Genomic DNA, 21,578 nt, shown 5'->3' with positions numbered 1-21,578 from the left:
GTAGGTCCTAGTACGGTGCTATTTGATGTATTGTCTGTGGACTGGTGATGGATTATGAAATGTTTGTCACTGGTTTGAGGCAAAAATTGAGAGTAAATGTTTAGAACTTTTATAGCATAAAATTGTGCCTCTATTCCCACCACCCATAGCCAAAATTTTTCCATTACCCCAAAAAGAAAGTCCATACAAATGAAAAATTAATTCTTTGTTCCCCTTTCCTACTTGGCCCCTGGTAATCTGTATTCTCCTTTTTGATTATGAATATGCATATACCATTTATTTCATATTAGTAAAATCATACTGCATTTATCCTTTTGTCTGGATTATTTCACACAACATGATATCTTCAAGGTTCATCCATATTGTAGCATGCATCAGAACTTCATTTCTTTTTACAGCCAAATAATATTCCAGTTTGTATATTCATTTATTGATTGATGGACATTGTGATAGTTTGAGATTATTTGTGAACCCCAAACAGAGAAAGATTATGTTTGTAACTATTCCTCTGAGTGTGATACCCTTTGATTGCATTAGATTCAGCTGAGGTCCTGATTAAATTACCTGTTAAGATTAGGGCTTTGATTTAACCACGTCACTAGGGTGTGACTCAGGTTGAGTCCCCACTCCCGTGGTGGGCTGATATAAATGGACACTCACTCAAGAAGACGTACAGGAGGAGAGAGTGCTCTGTCAATTTTTATCTTGGGGCCCTAGGGAGAGATGAGCCATTCACCTGATAGGTTACAGCTGAGATTGGGAAGAAGCTGGATGTAGGAAGCCCTGAGGGACGAGCTCTTGCCAGCCTATAGCTGAGCTTGGGAAGAAGGTGGACCCATGGAGCCTCAAGAGGAAGAGGAAGCCAGGAAGGAGAGACAAGGCAGACATCAGCAACCTTCTTGCTTCAACACGTGGCAACTGACTTTTGGTGAGAAAGCAACCTTGAAATTGAATTCTTTTTTTTTTTTTCAATTTATTTGTCTTTTCTTATTTTTTTAATGTTACATTCAAAAAAATGAGGTCCCCATATACCCCCCACCCCCCTCACCCCACTCTTCCCATAACAACAACATCCTCAAAATTGGATTCTTTAGGGCCTTGTAACTGTAAGCTTTTACCCCAGTATATACCCTCTATAAAAGCCAACAGATTTTTGATACTTTGTATCCATACCCCTTTGGCAGACTAATATAGGCACTTAAGTTGCTTCCATCTCTTGGCAATTGTGAATAATTCCGCTATGAACAATGGTGTACAAATATCTGTTTAAGTCCCTGCTTTCAAATCTCTAGAAGTGGAATTGCTGGGTTATATGGTAATTCTATACTTAACTTTCTGAGGAATCCCTGAACTGTTTTCCACAGGAGCTGTAACATTTTACATTCCTATCAAAAATGAACCAGTATTCCTATTTCTTCACGTAGTCTATAACACTTGTAACTTTTGTTTTTAATAGCAGCCATTTTAGCGAGTGTGAAATGATATCTCATTGTGATTTTTTAAAAAGATTTTTAAATTTATTTCTCTCCCCTCCCCCCTCCAACCCCGCCCATGTCTGCTCTCTGTGTCCATTTGCTGTGTGTTCTTCTTTGTCCGCTTTTGTTGTTGTCAGCGGCATGGGAATCTGTGTTTCTTTTTGTTGCGTCATCTTGTGTGTCAGCTCTCCGTGTGTGCACCATTCTTGGGCAGGTTGAACTTCCTTTTGCACTGGGCGGCTTTCCTTACGGGGCGCACTCCTTGTGCCTGGGGCTCCCCTACGCGGGGACACCCCTGCGTGGCACGGCACTCCTTGGGCACATCAGCACTGTGCATGGGCCAGCTCCACACGGGTCAAGGAGGCCTGGTGTTTGAACCACGAACCTCCCATGTGGTAGATGGACACCCTATCCACTGGGCCAAGTCCACTTCCCTCATTGTGATTTTGATTTGCATTTCTCTGATGGCTAATGACTTTGAACATATTTTCATGTGCTTCTTGGCCATTTGTATATTTTCTTTGAAGAAATGTTTGTTCAGGTCTTTTTCCCATTTTTAATTGGGTCATATATTTTTTGCTCTTGAGTTGTAGAAATTCTTTATATATTCTGGATATTAAACCCTTATTAGAGGGAAGGAGATGTGGCTGAAGTGCTAGGGCTTCAGCTTACCATGTGTGAGGATCTGGGTTTGATCCCTGGGGCCTCCTGGTGAAAAAGAAGAAGAGAAAGAGTGCCTGTGTGGCGAGCCTGTGCCTGTGTGGTGAGCCGAGTGCCCATGTGGCAGGCCGAGTGCCCGCTCAGTGAGCCGAGTGCCTGTGCGGCAAACTGAGCACCTGAGCAGTGAGCCAACTGCCCATGTGAGTACTTGCACAGCGAGCCGAGTGCCCATGGGGCGAGCCAGTGCCCGCACAAGTGAGTCACGCAGCAAGATGATAATGCAAGAAAAGAGAGACAAAGGGGAGAGCCAAGGAAAAGCACAGCAGAGAACAGGAACTGAGGTGGTGCAGCTGACAGGGAACCTCTCTGTACATCAGAGGTCCCCAGGATCCAATCCCAGTGAACCCTGGAAGAGAAAACACAAGAAGAGAAGACAAAAAAGAAAGAAATAGATACAGAAGATCACACAGTGAATAGGCACAGACAGCAAAAACAGCAGGGCGGGGGGAGGGGAAGGGGAAGGAGGGAGAATAAATAAATCTCAAAAATACCCCCAAAACCCTTATTAGATTTTCCTCCCTATAGTGCTCCTGGGCCTGCAGATCTATGGTGAACCATGGATGCTGGTCTCTGTCCAGCTGAATGGGGTTTGTTAAAGTTGTCAAGAATAAGGCCTATTTCAAGAGATACCAAGGACAATTTAGAAGAAGGTGAAAGGGTAAAACTGATTACTATGCTCAGAATTGCTTGGTAATCCAGGATAAAAATAAGTACAATACACCTAAATAAATACAGGATGATAGTTCATGTAAACAACAGAGATGTCATTTGTCAGAGTGCTTATACCTGTATAGAAGGGGTTATGATAGTCTGTGCAGCTCATGCTCATGAACTCCCAAAGTAAGGTATGAAGGTTGGCCTAACAAATTATGCTGCAGCATGATGTACTGGCCTGCTGCTGGCCCTCAGGCTTCTCAGCAGGTTTGGCATGAACAAGATCTGGAAAGTATTGATAGTCAACCTGGTACCTTCACCAGGCCTTGCCAGAACTACCACTGGAAATAAAATTTTGGGGGCTTTGAAGGGAGCTGTGGATAGAGGCTTGTCTATCCCTCACAGTACCAAACAATTCCCCAGTTATGATTCAGAAAGCAAGGAATTCAATGCAGAAGTATATTAGAAGCACATCATGGGTTAGAACGTTGCAGATTGTATGCGTTACCTAATGGAAGAAGATGAAGATGCGTACAAGAAACAGTTCTCTTCATATGTAAAGAATAACATAACATCAGCCATGATGGAGGAGATGTACAAGCAAGTTCATGCAGCTATACAAAAGAATCCAGTTATGAGAAAAAAAACCCTAAGAAATATGTTAAAAAGAAGAGGTGGAACCATCCCAAAATGTCTTTTGCCTAAAAGAAAGACCGGGTAGCTCAGAAGAAGGCCATTTCCTCAGAGCTCAGGGGTGGGCTGCTGAGAGTTCAACTAAACCGCAATTTTCTAAGAAGATTTTTCAGAAAAGACAATAAGCTTATCAACTTGCAAAACAAAACAACAAAAACAACAACAAAAACTTAGATATATGGTTACCAACTATTTTCTCCCATTCTGTAGGTTGTCTTTATACTTTCTTGATAAAGTCCTTTGATGCACAAAAGTTTTAAATTTTGATGAGGTCCATTTATCTACTTTTTTCTTCTGTTCTTTGTATGTCTTTTTAAAAAGTCATTTTTCTAGTAACTAATTTTATTGGTTTTTTTTTAAACAAAAATATAGGTCCTTAACTGGTTGGGGAAAAGAAAACTGGGCCCTTCAACACAGATATTTTGAGAAACTTTGCAGAGAGTTTGACTTTAGTGAGGAAATAAATAGATCATTTGTCATGAGGAAAGCTTGGAAGGCAAAGTGTATGAGCAGAGTTACAGTTAAGTATGAAGTTGTGGTGGGTGATGGAAACTTGTGGCAGTTCCTTTGCTTCACTCTTCTCCTTGAAATTGGAAGCAAAATCATCGGTTAAGTGAGGATGAGAAATGAAGTGTTGGAAGTTTGTAGAGAGATGTGAAAAAGTTGCTAGGACAGTAGAAGAATATATGGATATGGAGAAATGTTAGTAGCATAACCCTCTTGAGGATAATGATATCAAATCTAGAATGAGACCAATCTGGAGGGTTTGGGATGTTTCTCCATTCCACGTTTTGCTGCAGAGTTGGAATTTCGTCAGGTGATTATACAGAAAGGTGAGAAGGACTGGAGAAATGAAGATGACTATATGGGAATGATTTTCTTGATGGACGATAACATTCAAACTGTTTAAGGAGAGAAGTGAGAACATGAGGGTAATAAGGATCATGAAAAGGTAGTAGGACCAATGGATTTTGGGTGTTGGAGTTAATTTTTGGAGTTGGGGTATTAGAAAGTGAGGTAGAAAGGAAGGATGTTGTGGTGGGAGAGTTGGATGACTAAAATAGAGATTATGAAGGAGTTATAATTATTGGTAATAGAAGATCTAAGGTTGGAGCACGGGAGTGAGAGGCTGAGGCAGGATGATCACTACAGAAGAGGAATTTAGAGATCAGGGCATTGGAAAAATCACCTAAGAGAATATTGAAGTTTTGAATTTTGACAATAATAGTGACAGTGTACCGGAGTTAAAATCTTAAACAACGAGAAATGGACTCAGAGGGTGCTCTAGTCTCTACTGTGATGTGATGTTCAAAGCTCAATAAAAGGAAAAAGAAAAGATTTGAGGGGGTGTGGCTCCTTTAAGGGTCTGGGAGGGGAAAACCAGAAGCCGGGCGGGGGGCGGGACCTCTGCTGAGTGTGCGCATTGAGAGCGGGGGCGGGGTCAAGCTTCGGCTCGCGAGCGAGGGCGGGGCCCCACGGGGGCGGAGTCTGCGCTTCGGCTCCGGCTTTGGCTCCGGCTTCGGCTGCGGCTGCGGCGGCTGCAGTTCAGCTTCTGAGGGAAGGAGGCCGAGGCCTGGGCCGAGCCCGGAGCCGCCGCACGACCGAGCCTGCTGGAGCCCCCGCGCCCGCTCGGCCTGGGGGCGGGCTCGGGCCCGGCCCGCCGCCGAACCCGGGACAGAGGCTGCATGCCTGAGGACCAGAGCGGCGCAGCCATGGTGAGGGAGCGAGGCCTGCTTGAGCCGCAGTCGCCCGCCACCCTGGCCCCGGCGGGCCTGCTCCTCCCTAGCTCTGGTGTCCCCTCCGCGCCCTGCCTTTATTTCTTGTCCATTTTACCGCCCCCTCGATGTCTCGCTCCTCCTTCCCCTTGTTCTCCGTCCACCTGCTGGGGTGAGCCCCTTTAGTTGACACCCCCTTAATCACCCTCCTCCCGGGTAACCCCTTCTTTATTACTCCCAGTGACAGCCTATTTCGCGTTCCCCTTTGCCGCCCCCTCCTCGTCTTTTATTTCCACCCTTCCTTTTCGCTTCCATTTTGCCTTTTTTCTCTCTTCTGGGATCTCTACACCTTTCCTTTTTCTTTCCCCTATTTTTCGCTCCTCCTGTTTGCTTACCTTCCCATTTTAGACCCACTGCTTCGTCCTCTCCGTATCCCCTTTCCCCGTTGTCCTCTAACATCCACATTTTCTTTCTGTGTTATTGGACGTCCGTTCTGCCCCTCACAGCTGTCCGCATTTCTTTCTCCCGGCTTGGGGTCTAAGCAGGAACAGTTTGAAAGCTTTTGCTTCCCAGAGCTGTAGGGCGGTCAGATAGGGATTTTTTTTTTTTTTTCTTTTGGAGAGGGTAAGGGAGAGATTGGAGGTATTGAAAAGAGCCTAGAAGCCTTATTATCCAGTATCCGTGCAAAACCTGAGTGATAGTGTGTTTTAGAGTGATAGAGTGAGTCATGGGGTGAGGACTGGGATGAAAACTCTGACCTGATAGGATATCTAGCCTTCTGATAGAACTAACCAAAAATGTTCTGAAGTTTATTTTTAATTTGAGAATATTTTAATGTGGAGGTACAGTTTGGGAAATTTAAATGTATTCATTTACAGGCTTGAGTATTACTCTGAACAAATGATTTGTTTCTCTTGGAGACAGTAGAGACCAGGGCATATGAGGACAGAAAAATCATCTTGGCAGTCAGAATTGTGACAGTCTCTTTAATACCCTTCTAAAGGGTTCATTTGTTTTGCCCACTCTGTTTTGGGTTGGGAGAACTTTGTATTTGCAATTTTTGTTCTTCCTGTTTTAAAATAGGTTGAGGCATCAAGTTGGTTTTGCATTTAGTTCGATTACATGTGGGTTACTGAGCATTTGTTAAAAACATTGCTCCATCATTTGCATCAGGCTAAATTTTGTCCTCTGGGAGAAATAAGACATTCTAATCAAAACTAAGTATTGATTAATAATCATGTTCTCCTAGGAAGTTAAGAGAGTTTCTCCTTTCCTCCCTATCTGGCTTTTAGGAAAGCTGTTTACTATAAAATCATTTAATCTGTGAAACTTTCTCTGGTTCACTGACTCCGCATTTTTAGGTTGTCATTCTTTGATGTCTGCCTCTCTCAGCAATTCTTCACATTCACCCTCTGCTCATCATACTGTCAGTATGCTAACCTCTTTCTCCCTAAAGAATGTGAGTTCTTCAAGGCAGCAATTGTGCCTTACTTATTTCTGTTATTCCCGGTGCCCAGGCCAAATGGGTGCTTGAATCGCTTTATTGTCTAATCTTCCTATCAGACAAATATTATAATCTTAAACTGAAAGTTGTGGCAGCTAATGGACTACACAAAAAGGGTGAGTTTGAAAAATCCTGTTCTTTGCTTAAGAAAGGAAATCTAGTAACATGTGATCACCTCTTCAGAATAAAGACCTGTCTACCTAAGACACAAAATTGCTAGATTTTTGGAAGTGTTAACCCTCCCTCTGAAAATGAATTTATGAGTGCAGAGGGAGGAGTTATGAATTCCTATTTGGGTATTTAGGATATAAAGGTGGCATTTGAGCTGGGCTTGAAAGATTAATAGGATTTATGTAAATCATTTTGGGAATGGGAAGAATACTTCATTGTGAATGTGAATAGAAAGTAGTAAGGAATTAAGATGTATTGTAGGAAACAGGGCTACCCCTACATAGCATGGTGGGATGTGGAAATGAGAATGTGTAATAGGAAAGACACATTTGGAATTGGTTTTTCCTTGTTAAAATACACACATATACACAGATTAAGAGTGTATGTGAGGAAATGATTACAAAAAGGCAAATATTAGCTTATTATGAGCTGGGAATTATCTGTAGAGGCTACTTTTTTATTTTCCTCCTGCAATATGTTTAGTAGGCACTCAGTAAATAGATGTTGAATGAATGATTATTAAATAAATCTTTCAAATTTTTCCTTATGTTTTGTTTTGAATAGTGGTGTCTAAGGAGTTTTAAACTAGATACTAATTTGAATCACCTGGAGGGCTTGCTGTGCTGTACTCTCCCTATTGCCCCCAAGTTTGATTCATTAGGTCTGGAACAGGACTAGAAAGTTTGCATTGCTGACAATTATCCTGATGATGTTGTTGCTTTTGCAGTGTGAACTCCACTTGGGAATCGTTGGTCTAAGATATAGTCCTTGCTTTTCATTATTCTTTTTTTTTTTTTTTTTTTGATTGCCATCAACTGTGTTAGTGTTGGGGATATAATAAAACAGATGTGGTCCTTGCCTTTCTGTATCTTATGTGTGGACAATATAGATATCAAGCAAAAAAGAATAATTTTAAATGTGAAGAGTGATATAAAGGGAAGGTTGTGGGATCACACAATGGGATAGTTAGGGATGGTTTCCCAGAGGATATTACTTTAAAGAAGAGAACTGAAGGATTAAATTATAGGAGTTATGTTGCAGAAAGAGTAGTCCAGGTAGAAGGAACAGCACATGCAAATAACCTGTGGTGGTACTCTTTCTTGCCTGCTTAACACTGATGTATCCTGGAGTTCTCAACTAAAGAAACTCAGGGAAACACTGTCTCTGCCTGCCAATTTCCCACCAGAAACCTAGGTTACCCCACTCTCTATTATTTAGCTCTTCTTCACAGCATACATATCAATTGTAATTTTATTATTCTTGCTATGGTTATTTGATTGTCTCCACCTGTAGACTTAAAAATCATTGATAGGGGAAGTTTTTTTGGCTCAAGTGATTGGTTGGTCTCCTCTACCATATGGGAGGTCCAGGGTTAGATTCTTGGGTCTCCTGGTGAAGGCAAGCTGACCCGTGCAGCAAGCTGGCCTGAGTGCAGTGCTGGCCCATGTGGCAAGCTGGCACGAGCAGAGAGCTGGTGTAGCAAGATGATGCAGTGAAAAGAGACACAGAGGAGAGACAATAAGAGATGCAGCAGACCAGGGAGCTGAGGAGGTACAAAAGAAGGAGCACCTCTCTCCCACTCCAGAAGGTCCCAGGATCGGTTCCAGGTGCCTCCTAAAGAGAAGACAAGCAGACACAGAAGAATGCACAGTGAATGGACACAGAGAGCATACAATGGTGGTGTGGGGGGATAAATAAATAAATCTTTAAAAAAAAAAATCATTGATAAACAGGTGGTTTTTAGCCAGCAGTTAAGGAGGGTCACGTGATGTTTTAGGCACCAGTGTTACAGTGGTTTTTAAAAAAAAATACATGGTCCCTGGTGGGGGAAATAAATAAATAAATTTATAAATATTGAGAAGTAATTACAAATACTAGGAAAAAATAAATCAGGGTAGATTGATAGTGATAGTATAGATCAGGAAGGGCAACTGTTTTAGTTAGGATAATTAGGCAACAACACTACCAGCTAATACTTGTGAACATGACTTTGTGTTAGGCCCTATTTTAAGTGCTTTATGTGTTTTATCTCATTTGGTCCTCAAAACCCAGTGAGATAAATACTAGCTTTATGAAAGTAGAGACAATTGTTTATTTCATCATTGCATCTTTAACAACTGCATAGTGCTTGGTGTATAATAAAGTGCTCAAGTATTTTTAGAATCAGTGAATGACTTTGGCCTTGACCAGAAATTCAGGGAGGCATCATAAATAAGAGAACATTCAGCTTGGGAGTTTTAACAATTAGGGATTCAATTGCTAAGAGTTAGGGATGGAAACCATTCCTGGCAGAGGGACCAGTTTGAGTGTGGCAGCTGAGACAGATGTAGGTTGATGAATTCTGAGAAATGTGTGACTCTAGCATGGAGGGTATAGTAGGAGATAGGACTGAATCATGGAGGATCTTGAATGATTTTATAGGTTTTGAGTACCTTGAAAGGTGTTTTTTTTTTTTTTAATTGTGTATGGAGTGTCATAGTCAAGAGAAGAAGAGAAGATTATATATGAAGATGATTGCTTTAAATGAAATTTGAAACATGATTTGGAATGGGGAGAACTATGTCACTAGTCTATGTGAAGAATAAGTGTGTGAACTTTTACCCTCACCTTCTTACAATGATGGTAATTTAAGTAGGAAATGTAAATTGGGGAAATGAAACATGAAAATCTGATATAACTCTGACTAAGTGAATTTTCTGTGGAAATATTACCATAGACTTGCAGAAGAAGTATGGAATCCTTAACAGCGTTGCAATTTTGTTCACTGCCTCTTGGTTTTCATATAGTCTGCCTTTAGGGATTTACGAGAATATTAAAACAAAGTAAATTTACTGTATCAGAGTCCTTTATTTACAAACAGTAGGCCTCCCAAAGGGCATGTATTAAGTCAGGTAGAGAGAGCCAGCGCTTACCAGCCTCATTTATTTTTTCAGTTTTTGTGTGATAAATGAGAAAGGAGTAATTTTAAGTAAAAAAGATTTTATTTGAGAATAATGTATATCATAGTTCATTTAAAATGTTGCTTTAATAATTTATTAAAATAAATTTCAACCTTTTTTCATTTAAAAAATGATGGATTAATTTTATAAGATAAAATATTTGTCATGTTTTAATTGTCTATGGCATCAACATAGACAAGAAATGTTTCTTGCCTTAAGTTTGGGATTCTTGCGTTTTTGCATTTAAAAAAACAGCAAATTTTTATAATTGCTCTGTTTTGTTTCTAAGGGCAAAATAAAGGTTTCAGGTGGCTACCTCAGTATGGATAATTTATTCCCAATAAACCCAAATTGTATATAATTTTTTTAATTTAATTTTTAAAAAAGATTTATTTATTTTTTCTCCCCCCTCCCCCCCCCCCGTTGTCTGTTCTCTGTGTCTATTTGCTGCGTTGTCTTCTTTGTCTGCTTCTGTTGTTGTCAGCGGCACAGGAATCTGTGTTTCTTTTTGTTGTGTCATCTTGTGTCAGCTCTCCATGTGTGCGGCACCATTCCTGGGCAGGCTGCACTTTATTTCGTGCTGGGCAGCTCTCTTTACGGGGCACACTCCTTGCATACGGGGTCCCCTGTGCGTGGCACTGCACTCCTTGCACGCATCAGCACTATGCATAGGCGAGCTCCACATGGGTCAAAGAGGCCCGGGGTTTGAACCATGGTCCTCCCATGTGGTATACGGACGCCCTAACCATTGGGCCAAGTCCACTGCCCTCTTTTTTTTTTTTTAATGCTTACTTTAAGCCATTTAAGAATCATAGTCAGATAAATGTAACTTACGGATCTTATGAAAATGTCCTAGCAGAGATTTTCAGAATTTTCATTTTTCTGTTCCTTACTTCACTGTCAGTGTAACTTATGTTTTCTGTCTTTAAGTAAGTTCATTATAAGTACAGAAATAATTTAAAACTGTGATAATCAATGTTCAGGTGAAATTCTAACAACTGAATGACTATATCATGAGCTAACCTCCTAATTTCTACTAATTCACACATTTGGTAGGTATCTCTTGGAAACTCTCAAACTATTCTGTTTTTATAGGAGAAATTTTAATAATTATTTTAGTAAATGGTCAAAAATACACAAATTGAAATAGAGGTCATTATTGCTTTTAATCACCTGAACCTACAGAACATTCCTGAGTTGGGAAGTTCTTGCTAGAACACTGCATTTTTTCATAGATTCTAGTGCTAGCCCTCAAAAACATCTTTAACAAATAAGTATTAGAAATAGTTCTTATTTGCAGTGGAATAAAGGTGTTTTTAATGCTAACACTTAAGATTAAAAAGCAGTGCTAAGGACAAAATTCTCAAATGCTGGGACATCTATTTAGAGGAGTATGATCTCATACAAAAGCTTTCATGTGTGAGCACACGATGTGTCAGGCAATGTACTAATTTAATCCTTGCAATTTCTATCAAAGTCATTCATGTTTATTGGGAAAAAAAGGTCAAATGATGTGTATTGCTTTATGGTTCTGGGTGTAAAATGCCACATCACCCTCTATAAAGCACTTTGAAGGTAAATATGAGATGTTGATGACATTTCTGTCTTCAGAATTTAGATATTTCTTTGACTAACAATATTATTAGTATTCCTCTTGTACATACTAGGATTGTTTAGGCTCATATATCAATAAAATTAAATTCACCTAACTAGACAAGAGTAGGAAGAAAAGGAAAGGAGAATGAAGACAAGCCACTTTTCTACTCAGAATTTTTATTTCCTTTTTGTGTAAGGCAGTGGACCTCACCACAATACCTTTTTTTTTTTTTTTAATGATGACTTTAACACTGAAAAACTTGGGGGACATGACAGGAGTATAGTTTCAGAAGATATTAATTAGAAAATAATATCTTACTAACAAAAGGCTAGCAGGAATTCAGTAATGTTTTAAAATGATACTGTAATGTTCCTAATAGCAACTACTATGCATTAAAAATAATGTATATTTCAAATATTGTGTATTTAGCAAAGTTAGTATGCATGCAAATTTGTGGACTTCCTATGATACTTATGGGTCTTGCAGCTTAGGCGCTACTAGTTTACAGTGGTCTTAAGGGCTGCTGCAGCCACACAGATTAAACTTCACACCTCAGGGGCAACCATACAAATGGACATATGGTCAGCAGTGGGTCTACAAAGGTCTTCAGCCTGTGTACTTGGCCTTGCCTATCTAGCACAAAGTTGAGAGCAAATAAATGTTGCATGAGTGTTTTAAATTGCATTCAGGACCTTTCTACTGGTCCTGAACAAACCCTTTCTACTGGTCCAGCCTTAGTTCTCATTTACAAGAAAAGCCTTTACATTTAGCTTCAGTAATACTGAGTACAAACTCTATTTTCCCATGCCTCTAATCCTTTTTTTTTAAGCTACTGGGAACCAGGGACTGAACCCGGAACCTGATATGTGGGAAGCCGGCGCTCAATCACTGAGCCACATTGGCTTCCCCAAGTTGGTTGGTTGGTTGGTTTTTTTGTTTGTTTGTGTTTTCAGGAGGCACTGGGAACCACACCTGGGGCCTCCCATACAGGAGGTGGGAGCTCAACTGCTTGACCAACATTTGCTCCCTCTAATCCTTTTTCATGTGTGTGTGAATCATTTTCTACATTTAATAAAAAGATTTTCTCATTCGAGGTTCTGGAAGTCTTGAGTCAGTATTTTTGGTAAATTCCTCCACTCCACCCCTAAAATGCCTTAAAAAACATGTATTAAGAGTGACGGCACAGAAAATATACACCCTTGGAGACTGACTTTCATTTAAATACAAATATATAAAATGTGAGCTGAGACAATAGAGAAATTTATGAAATTTTTCTTTCAAATTCCTTTGTACACTGTTCTTTTTGCCTAGAATGCAGTTCTTCTTGACTTTTAACCTTCAAGTCTCCCCTTAAACCCTGCTCCTTTGTGAAGCTTTCTGTTAACCTCCAGGGTATCTTGGGTTACTCCTTTCCATGCCTTGTTTTGTACATGCTTTGGTTATAGTAGTTATTGTGTGGTAGTGGTATTTTAACATGACTGTAGTCACGACAGACTGTGAACTCTTTGAAGGCAGGGACAGTACTATTTCTTTTCAACTTTGTGTCTTCAGCATTTAGTGCTATGCCAGAGACATAGGAAATACTTAAATATTTGTTCAGTGAATGAATGTGTGTATAGGGAATTGTATAAGGTCATGTTAAACTGCGATGTGAGTTATGAAAGAGGAGGGAAAAAAAACCGTGAATACTCCCTGAGGGGAAAAAATGGTTGGATGAATTAGAAATGTCGATCAGATAGTTTTTCTTACTAGCCTAATTGGTACTATTGACCTAGGGCAAATGGTTCTGTTCAGAAGAGTTTATTTAGTAGGAAGAGTTGGAGAGAAAGCCAAGTGGCTTTGGGATTATTGCAAAGCACTTTGTATAAATACTTGAAAGTCACTTGTCTATAATTTTTGAAGGTGTCCTTCCAGTTAATTGAATGTTTAAACATAGATAGTGAAGAATCAGTTAATGGTAAATCTAGAGAGGTAGTTAATTATGGTTAAAATTATGTTAGTTCCATGTCAGAACCTTTTTTCTTTTTATTATTTTCAGTTCTCCTTTGTATGTAGTTTTCTGAGCTGTCTAGAATCTTAATTCCTGTTCAGTGTTACAGTCTCCTTTTCCAAGGACATGTAAATGTTTTGTGTGATTTATGTATCTTTAAAAAAAAAGATAGTAAAATGTTTGAATCCTCTTGATTATGTAAAATTGTGTAAAATCGGTTATTTTCTTTTCATAGGTCTTGTACTCTTTGGCAAATCATTTCACCTCTCTGCTTCTACTGTTTAATCTCTAAAATGAAGAGGTTGTATTAGATCCTCTGAGATCCATTCTACCTCTTTAAAAAAGTGTTGGATTTTATTTTTAGCTTTATTAGGTATGTAAATAGAACACTTGAGGTTTGAGTTAATACCATAAGTAAGAAGGTAAGTTCTATACTTCTATAGCTATAGTGCTGAGATCTGGGCAGTCTGCTTTTACAGGATTAAATTTTATGGAAGCTTGAGCTCTTATCTCCATGAATGTATTACCAAACATTTCACACCAGGAGAATTCGTTCATATCATTTAACTTATGATAATATTTGCATAGTACTTTAGTATTTAAAGATATTTTTACAAACATCCCATTTATTCCTTACTACCATTTTGTAATTGGGATAGAGGTTTAGCTCTACCTTTTACAGAGAAGGAAACTGAGAAGTTAATTGATTTTCCGAAGGCCACACAGCTAGTAAGTACCAGAGCCAGGACTGACAGCAAGCCAAGTGCTCTTTGCATTATTAGCCCTGTTTCTCTGTTTACTATATTATATTCAGAAGTCATGCTGGTAGTTGAAAGGAAATTTATGCTAATTTTGAGTTAGTGATCCCTATGTTAATCCACTCAGCTGCTCAATACATTTTTGTTTTGTTTCTTAGACTAGCTTTGTTTAAAAAAAAAAAAAAGAATAGCTTTATTATATGACCTAAGATGGAAGAAAAGGGGGTTGGGTTTATTTACCTTTCTGGGCAAGACATTACTTTCTTGACCTTCTTCCTCACCTGTAAAATGATTGTGGCTGGGGAGAGTGAGGATAAAGGAATTAGATAATCTCAAAGCTTATATTAGATACTTATTCCAGGAAACCTGACTTGGTTGAATTAGTAGCAGAAAATCTAAGGAAAAAGAAAAAACTAGGAAGAGGTTTCACATGGAGTAATAAAATGAGCCAGAGATTGTCCAGTATCTGAATTTTCTTATAGGTACCTGTGAACTCAAATTATCCTTGTCTGCCTTTTAATCCCATTCTTTAATTTCAGGACTAGACTTGGGACTTAATATTTCTCTCTGGGTTTGTAGTCTCTTTCTCTAGAGACAAAAAAGTTTTTTAAGTACAACTAACATAAATTTTTGTTTTACTATTCATTTATTCATTCAATAAGCATTTAGTGTCCACAATAATAGTAGGCTGTTTTAGGCTCTGGGAATATAACACTGAGTAAAACAATGTGTTTGCTCTGTGGAGTTTATATCTTATAATAATAATTAACATTTATTGAGAGTTGTTATATGCTTATAACTATTCTGTGTTGCCTACATTAATTAATCCTGACAACAGTGCTGTGAGGTAGATAGTGTTATTGTCTGCATTTAACAGATTGTGAAACTGAGGTGCAGGAAAGTTAAGAACTTTGTTGAAGGCTGTATAGTTTTGTAAGTGGTAGAGCTGGCATTTTAATCTAGGCAGTGTGGCTCTCAAGTCCATGCTTTTAATCAAAGTATTGCCCTTCAGAAAGATGTCAATACCAATTCTCTTTCTAATCATAGCATTGCCAGGTTCGTAATTGTTGTAGTCACCTGATTTCTGGCCCACTTTTTAGAAAAAAATCACCCAGTAATTAAAGAAAGCACTATCAGAACCACTGTGTTCCACTGGGAGGATTCGTCAGTCTTAGGACTCTTTCGAGTAGCAGATTAGGTCCTGAACCTGATTCATGGTACTTGGAACTAACACTACTTCATAAAGCCAGGACCCTGAAAAGCCTGTATCCTTTTTTTTTTTTTTAATGTATTTTTTGTATGATTTTTAAAAAATGTATTGAAGTATATCACTCATACATAAACATACATAAACAATAAGTGTGCAGTAATAGTTGTGAACTTACAAAACAAATATACAGAACATCATACAGGGCTCTCATACTACCACCAATACCTTGCATTGTTGTGAAACATTTTTAATGATTAAAGAGCATCCTTAATATATTACTACTAACCAAAGTGTCTTACATTTGGTATTACTACTAACCAGTGTCTTATATTTGGTATATTTTCCCCCAACCCACCCTATTATTATTATTATTTATCCATGAATATATATAAACAATAAACATTGTGAACTTAGAAAGCAAGGATTATATAACATCATACTGTGGTCCCATACGTCAAACCCCTACCAACACCTTATATTGTTGTGAGACATTTGTTACAAATTATGAAATAATATCTTCAAAATCTTATTACTAACTATTGTTCATATCTTATATTTGGTGTGTTTTGTCCCCAACCACCCTATTATTATGTTTTTAAAATATATTTTTATTACAGAAGGTGTGAACTTACAAAACAATCATGCATATGTGCAGAATTCCCATATTACACCCCTCTATCAACACACCACACCATGGTGAAACATTTATTACAGATTAATGAGATATCATCATCAGACTATTAGTACCTACCATGGTCCATATTGTATATTTAGCATACTTTTTCTATATTCCCCATTATCAACACAGTACATCTTTGGCACAAATATTACAGTATTGCTGGTAACCACAGTCCATAGGTCACTGCAGTTGTATCTTTCCCTTGCTTCTCCACATTGCCAACACCCTGCAGTAGTGATGTACATCTGCTCTGGCTCACAAAGAGCACTCTTGCATCTGTACCATCAACCACAATTCTCATCCACCTCTTGGTTTACTATATTATTCAGTCCCTAGATTATTCTCTAGCTTTTTTTTTTTTTTTTTTTTAAGATTTATTTTTATTTATTTGTTTCTCTCCCCTTTCCCCCCACCCTGCTGCCCTGGTTGTCTGTTCTCTGTGTCTGTTTGCTGCGTCTTCTTTGTTCGCTTCTGTTGTTGTCAGCGGCACGGGAATCTGTGTTTCTTTTTGTTGTTTCAGCTCTCCATGTGGGCAGTGCCATTCTTAGGCAGGCTGCACTTTTTTTCGTGCTGGGCGGCTCTCCTTATGGGGCGCACTCATTGTGCGTAGGGCTCCCCTACATGGGGACACCCCTGCGTGGCACGGCACTCCTTGCACGCATCAGCACTGTGCGTGGGCCAGCTCCACATGGGTCAAGGAGGCCCAAGGTTTGAACCGCAGACCTCCCATGTGGTAGACGGACGCCCTAACCACTGGGCCAAGTCCGCTTCCTTCTCTAGCTTTCTTTCATTAACATTTACATCCCTAGACTACCCCTTCCAGCCACATTCCCATTAATAAACCAGCAGTTACTCACTATAAGGTGTCACCATCAACTCTATGCATTTCCACACTTCTACAGTAAAGTTAATTAAAACTTCTACATACATTAAGCATTGGTAGTCCATCTTAGTCCTCCTCTTATCTCCTTTAAGAATCTATTACCTGCGACCAGGTCTTTTTTTTTTTTTAAGATTTATTTATATTTATTTCCGCCCCCCCCGCCCCCCGCCTGCGCTCGCTATCTGCTCTCTTTGTCCATTCACTGTGCGCTCTTCTATGTAGCTTGTCTTCTCTTCTCATCTTCTTTTTAAGAGGCACTGGGAACTGATGCCAGGACCTTCTGATGTGGAGGAGAGGCACTCAATTGCTTGAGCCATCTCAGCTCCCTGTTTGTTGTGTCTGTCATTGTCTCTTCCTCTATGTCTCCTTTTTTTTTTGGTTGCATCATCTTGTTGCATCAGCTCTCCACACGGATCAGCTTTCTGTGGGCTAGCTCACCTTTCACCAGGAAGCCCCAGGAATCGAACCCTGAACCTCCCATATGGTAGATGGGAGCCCAATTGCTTGAGCCACATCCACTTCCCTGCCACCAGGTCTTAATGATGGGTTCCTACATTTTCTTCTAGAAGCTTTATGATTCTTTTATATTTAGGCTTTTGATCCATTTTTAATTTTTATATAAGGTGTGGGGTAGGGGTCCTTTTTCTTTCAGCTATTGATATCAGCACCATTTGTTGAATGGACTCCTCTGCCTGAGCTGGGTGGGTTAGACAGGCTTGTCAAAAATCACTCGATCATAGATGTGAGGGTCTATTTCTGAACCATCAATTTGTTTCCATTGGTTTATGTGTCTATCTTTGTGCCAGTAACATGTTGTTTTTACCGCTGTAGCTAGTAATACGATTTAAAGTCCAGAAGTGAGAGTCCTCCAACTTCTCTTTTCCTTTTTAAGATGTTTCTGGCTATTTGGGATTCCTTACCCTTCCATATAAATTTGATAATCATGCATTCCATTTGTTTAAAAAATGTGGTGGAATTTTTATCAGGATAGCATTGAAATCTGTATATCAATTTAGGTAGAATTGACATCTTAATGATATTTAGTCTCCCAGTCCGTGAGCATGGAATGTTCTTCCAATTATTTAGGTCTTTTTAATTTTCTCTTAACAATATATTATAGTTTTCTGAATACAAATGCTTTACATCATTGGTTAAGTTTATTTCTAAATATTTGATTCTTTTAGTCACTATCATAAGTGCAACTTTTGTTTCCTGACTTCCTCCTCAGATTGTGCATTACTGGTGTCTTTTATTTATTTATTTATTTTTTTAAAAAGATTTATTTATTTATTTCTCTCCCCTTCCACCCCTACCCTGGTTGTCTGTTCTCTGTGTCTATCTGCTGTGTCTTCTCTGTCCGCTTCTGTTGTTGTCGGCAGCACGGGAATCTGTGTTTCTTTTTGTTGCATCATCTTGTGTGTCAGCTCTCTGTGTGCGCGGCACCATTCCTGGGCAGGCTGCACTTTCTTTCGCGCTGGGCGGCTCTCCTTAGGGGCGCACTCCTTGTGCATGGGGCCCCCTTACACGGGGGACATCCTGCGTGGCACGGCACTCCTTGCGCGCATCAGCACTGTGCGTGGGCCAGCTCCACATGGGTCAAGGAGGCCCAGGGTTTGAACTGCGGACCTCCCATATGGTAGGCGGACGCCCTAACCACTGGGCCAAGTCTGCTTCCCTGCTGGTGTCTTTTAAAGTCTATTTCATCTGATACAAGTATAGCTACTCTTTATTTACTTATTATTTTTGTACTGCATGCATGGAATATCTTTTTCTAGCCTTTTGCTTTCAATCTTTTGGTATCCTTGGGTCTAAGATGAATCTCTTGCAAACAGCATATAGGTGGCTCATATTTTCTTATCCATTCCAGCAGTCTTTGTCTTTTGATTGGGGAGTTTAATCTCTTAACATTCAATATTATTAGTGTACAGGCAGTTGTTATTTCACCCATTTTCATCTTCGGGTTTTATATGTTATATTTTATTTTCACCACTCTTTTTACACTTTTAGTTACTTTTATTGATATAATCTTCATTTCTAGACTCTCTTCCAAGCCTCTCTCTCCTGTCTTTTCTTTTCAGTCGGTAACCCTCCCTTTAGTATTTCCTGTAAAGCCAGTTTCTTGGTTACAAACTCTCTCAGTTTCAGTTTATCTGTGAATGTTCTAAACTCACCCTCATTTTTGAAAGACAGTCTTGCCGGATGTAAGATTCTTGGCTGGAAGTTTTTCTCTTGCAATATCTTAACTATATCATACCACTGTCATCTTGCTTCCATGGTTTCTGATAAGAAATTAGTGTTTAATCTTATTGGGTATCCCTTATACGTTCTGCATTGCTGCTCTCAGGATTCTTTCTTTGTCTTTGGCATTTGACATTCTGATTAGTATTTGTCTCAGTGTTGGTCTATTCAGATTTATTTGGATGGGAGTATGTTGTTCTTCTTGGACATGGATATCTATGTCCTTCAGTAGGATTGGGAAATTTTCTACCATTATTCCTTCAAATATTCCTTCTTCCCCTTTTCCCTTCTTTTCGTTCTGGGACACCTGTGACACATATGTTTGCACATCTCATGCTGTCGTTTAGTTTGCTGAGACTTTGTTCAATTTTTTTTCCATTCTTCATCTGTTCTTTTGTATGTTTGCTTTCGGAGGCCATTTTTTCAAGCTCACCAATCCTTTCTTCTGCCTCCTCAAATGTACTATTATTTGATTCCAGTGTATTTTTAATTTCATTTATTGCCCCTTTCATTCCCATAAGATCTGCTCTTTTTCTATGTGTGCTTTCAAATTCTTCTTTGTGCTCATCTATTGTCTTCTCTTTTTTTCTTTTTAAGATTTTAAATTTATTTCTCCCCCCTCCCTCTATTGTCTGCTCTCTATGTCTGTTTGCTGTGTCTTCTTCTGTATGTACTTGTATTCTCATTAGGCAGCTCTGGGAACTGATCCTGGGACCTTCTGGAGTGGGAGAGAGGCGATTATTCTCTTGTGCCACCTCAGCTCCCTAATCTGGTGTGTCTCTTATTGTCTCTCCTCTGTGTCTCTTTTTGTTGCATCATCTTGCTGCACCAACTCTCTGCTCAGGCCAGCACTCCTGCACCAGGCAGCAGTTCTGCATGGGGCAGTACTCCACTAGGCCAGCACTCCACATGGGCCAGCTCGCCACACAGGCCACACAGGGTTGCATCAAACCCTGGACCTCCTATATGGTAGACAGGACCCAATTACTTGAGCCATATCCCTTTCCCCCAATGTCTTCTTAATATCCTTAATCTCTTTAGCCATCACATTGAATTTATTAAGGAGATTTGTTTGAACATCTGTGATTAGTTGTCACAACTCCTTTATGTCATCTGGGGGCTTATCTTGTTCCTTTAACTGGGCAGTATCTTCCTGTTTCTTGATATGGCTTGTAATTTTTTTGTTGGTGCCTTGGCATCTGGCTTATTAGGTGCATTTATTCTGGGTGCAGTTTCTTTCTTTAGTTTAGGGCTTTCTTGCCCTTTCTCTCTTACTGGTTGTATAGTAAGAGCCAGGGATATAGTTGGTGCTGTAAGGTGTGGAGGCTTAAGCTTCCTGCATTGCCCCAGGGACCAGTGAAACTTCTCCAACCTTTTTCCTTTGCCAGGTAGGAACAGAGTCACAGCTATGTGTAATAAGTCAAGTCATGCAGGCCTAGACTGTAGTTGCCCAGAGAGACTGATGAAACTTCAGGTCCCTTCTTTGCCTGCCTGGGGTGTGGATGGAACTGCAGGTGTGGGCAGCAGTCTATGTCATGCAGATTCAAAATGACCACAGTTGTCCTGGTTGAATTCCGACTCTTCAGTCTGTGCCAACCAAATGTACCTGCAGTTACATGGAGAATCTGGTGCAGGTACCACCAGCTTCCTCCCTGACAGAGGTGGGGTTGACGCTAGGGCTGCAGTACAATCTAGGTGGAAAGAAGCTGGTTCCTACAGTTGCTGTGATTTTCTTTATTCTTTTTTTTTGTCTTTATTCATTTTTTAAAATATTACATTAAAAAAATGAGGTCCCCATATACCCCCCACCCCCCTCACCCCACTACTCCCCCCATAGCAACATTCTCCTCCATCATCATGAGACATTCATTGCAAGTTGCTGTGATTTTCAATCAGTCTGGCTTCCCCTAATGCCTGGGGCAGAGTAAAAATGGCAGCAACCAGCCTCTTTCTGACTTGGATAGGTTCAAACTTAAGCTGTTCTTAGGATCATACTTTAGCCAGCTGAATTTACCAATCAGTAACTGAAGTTGGTGGCCAACCATTTCTTCCTCCCCTGTTTTTGAGAAATGGAGTTTCCAACTCCAGCCATAGAATAGTTCCTGAGGCAGCTTGCTATGCCAAAGTAGAATGATCACTGGTCTCTGTGGTGTGGCCTGTATTTTACTGGAGAGGCTGGTGCAGGACCCCCAGTTTCCTCCCTTTTGGAGGTGGGGCTGGGCTTAGGCTACACCTGCAATCTGATCTGGATGGAAAGAAGCAGGTCCTACCTGCACTGTGATTTTCAATCTACCCACTTCCCCTCGTGCAAGGGGCAGAGTTAAAGTGATGGCTGTCGGCCTTTTTCTGACT

General features: G+C 39.9%; 1 protein-coding gene and 1 pseudogene across 1 annotated transcript in view; both read left to right on the top strand.

Annotated features, from left to right (window-relative positions):
• The first annotated feature begins 2,777 nt into the window (after window positions 1–2,777).
• Window positions 2,778–3,667, top strand: LOC101442767 (large ribosomal subunit protein uL18-like; annotated as a pseudogene).
• Window positions 3,668–5,003: 1,336 nt separating this feature from the next.
• Window positions 5,004–21,578, top strand: part of LOC101435536 (protein zyg-11 homolog B) — a 308,603-nt gene continuing 292,028 nt past the window's right edge. Inside the window, exon 1 of the mRNA XM_058303573.2 lies at window positions 5,004–5,257. Coding sequence (XP_058159556.1) covers window positions 5,228–5,257 — 30 coding nt within the window. The 5' untranslated portion in view covers window positions 5,004–5,227. The remainder of the gene's footprint in view (window positions 5,258–21,578) is intronic.

This window comes from Dasypus novemcinctus, chromosome 9, assembly GCF_030445035.2.
Source record: "Dasypus novemcinctus isolate mDasNov1 chromosome 9, mDasNov1.1.hap2, whole genome shotgun sequence".
Classification (NCBI taxonomy): Eukaryota; Metazoa; Chordata; class Mammalia; order Cingulata; family Dasypodidae; genus Dasypus; species Dasypus novemcinctus.
This window is presented reverse-complemented; position numbering and strand designations above follow the sequence as displayed.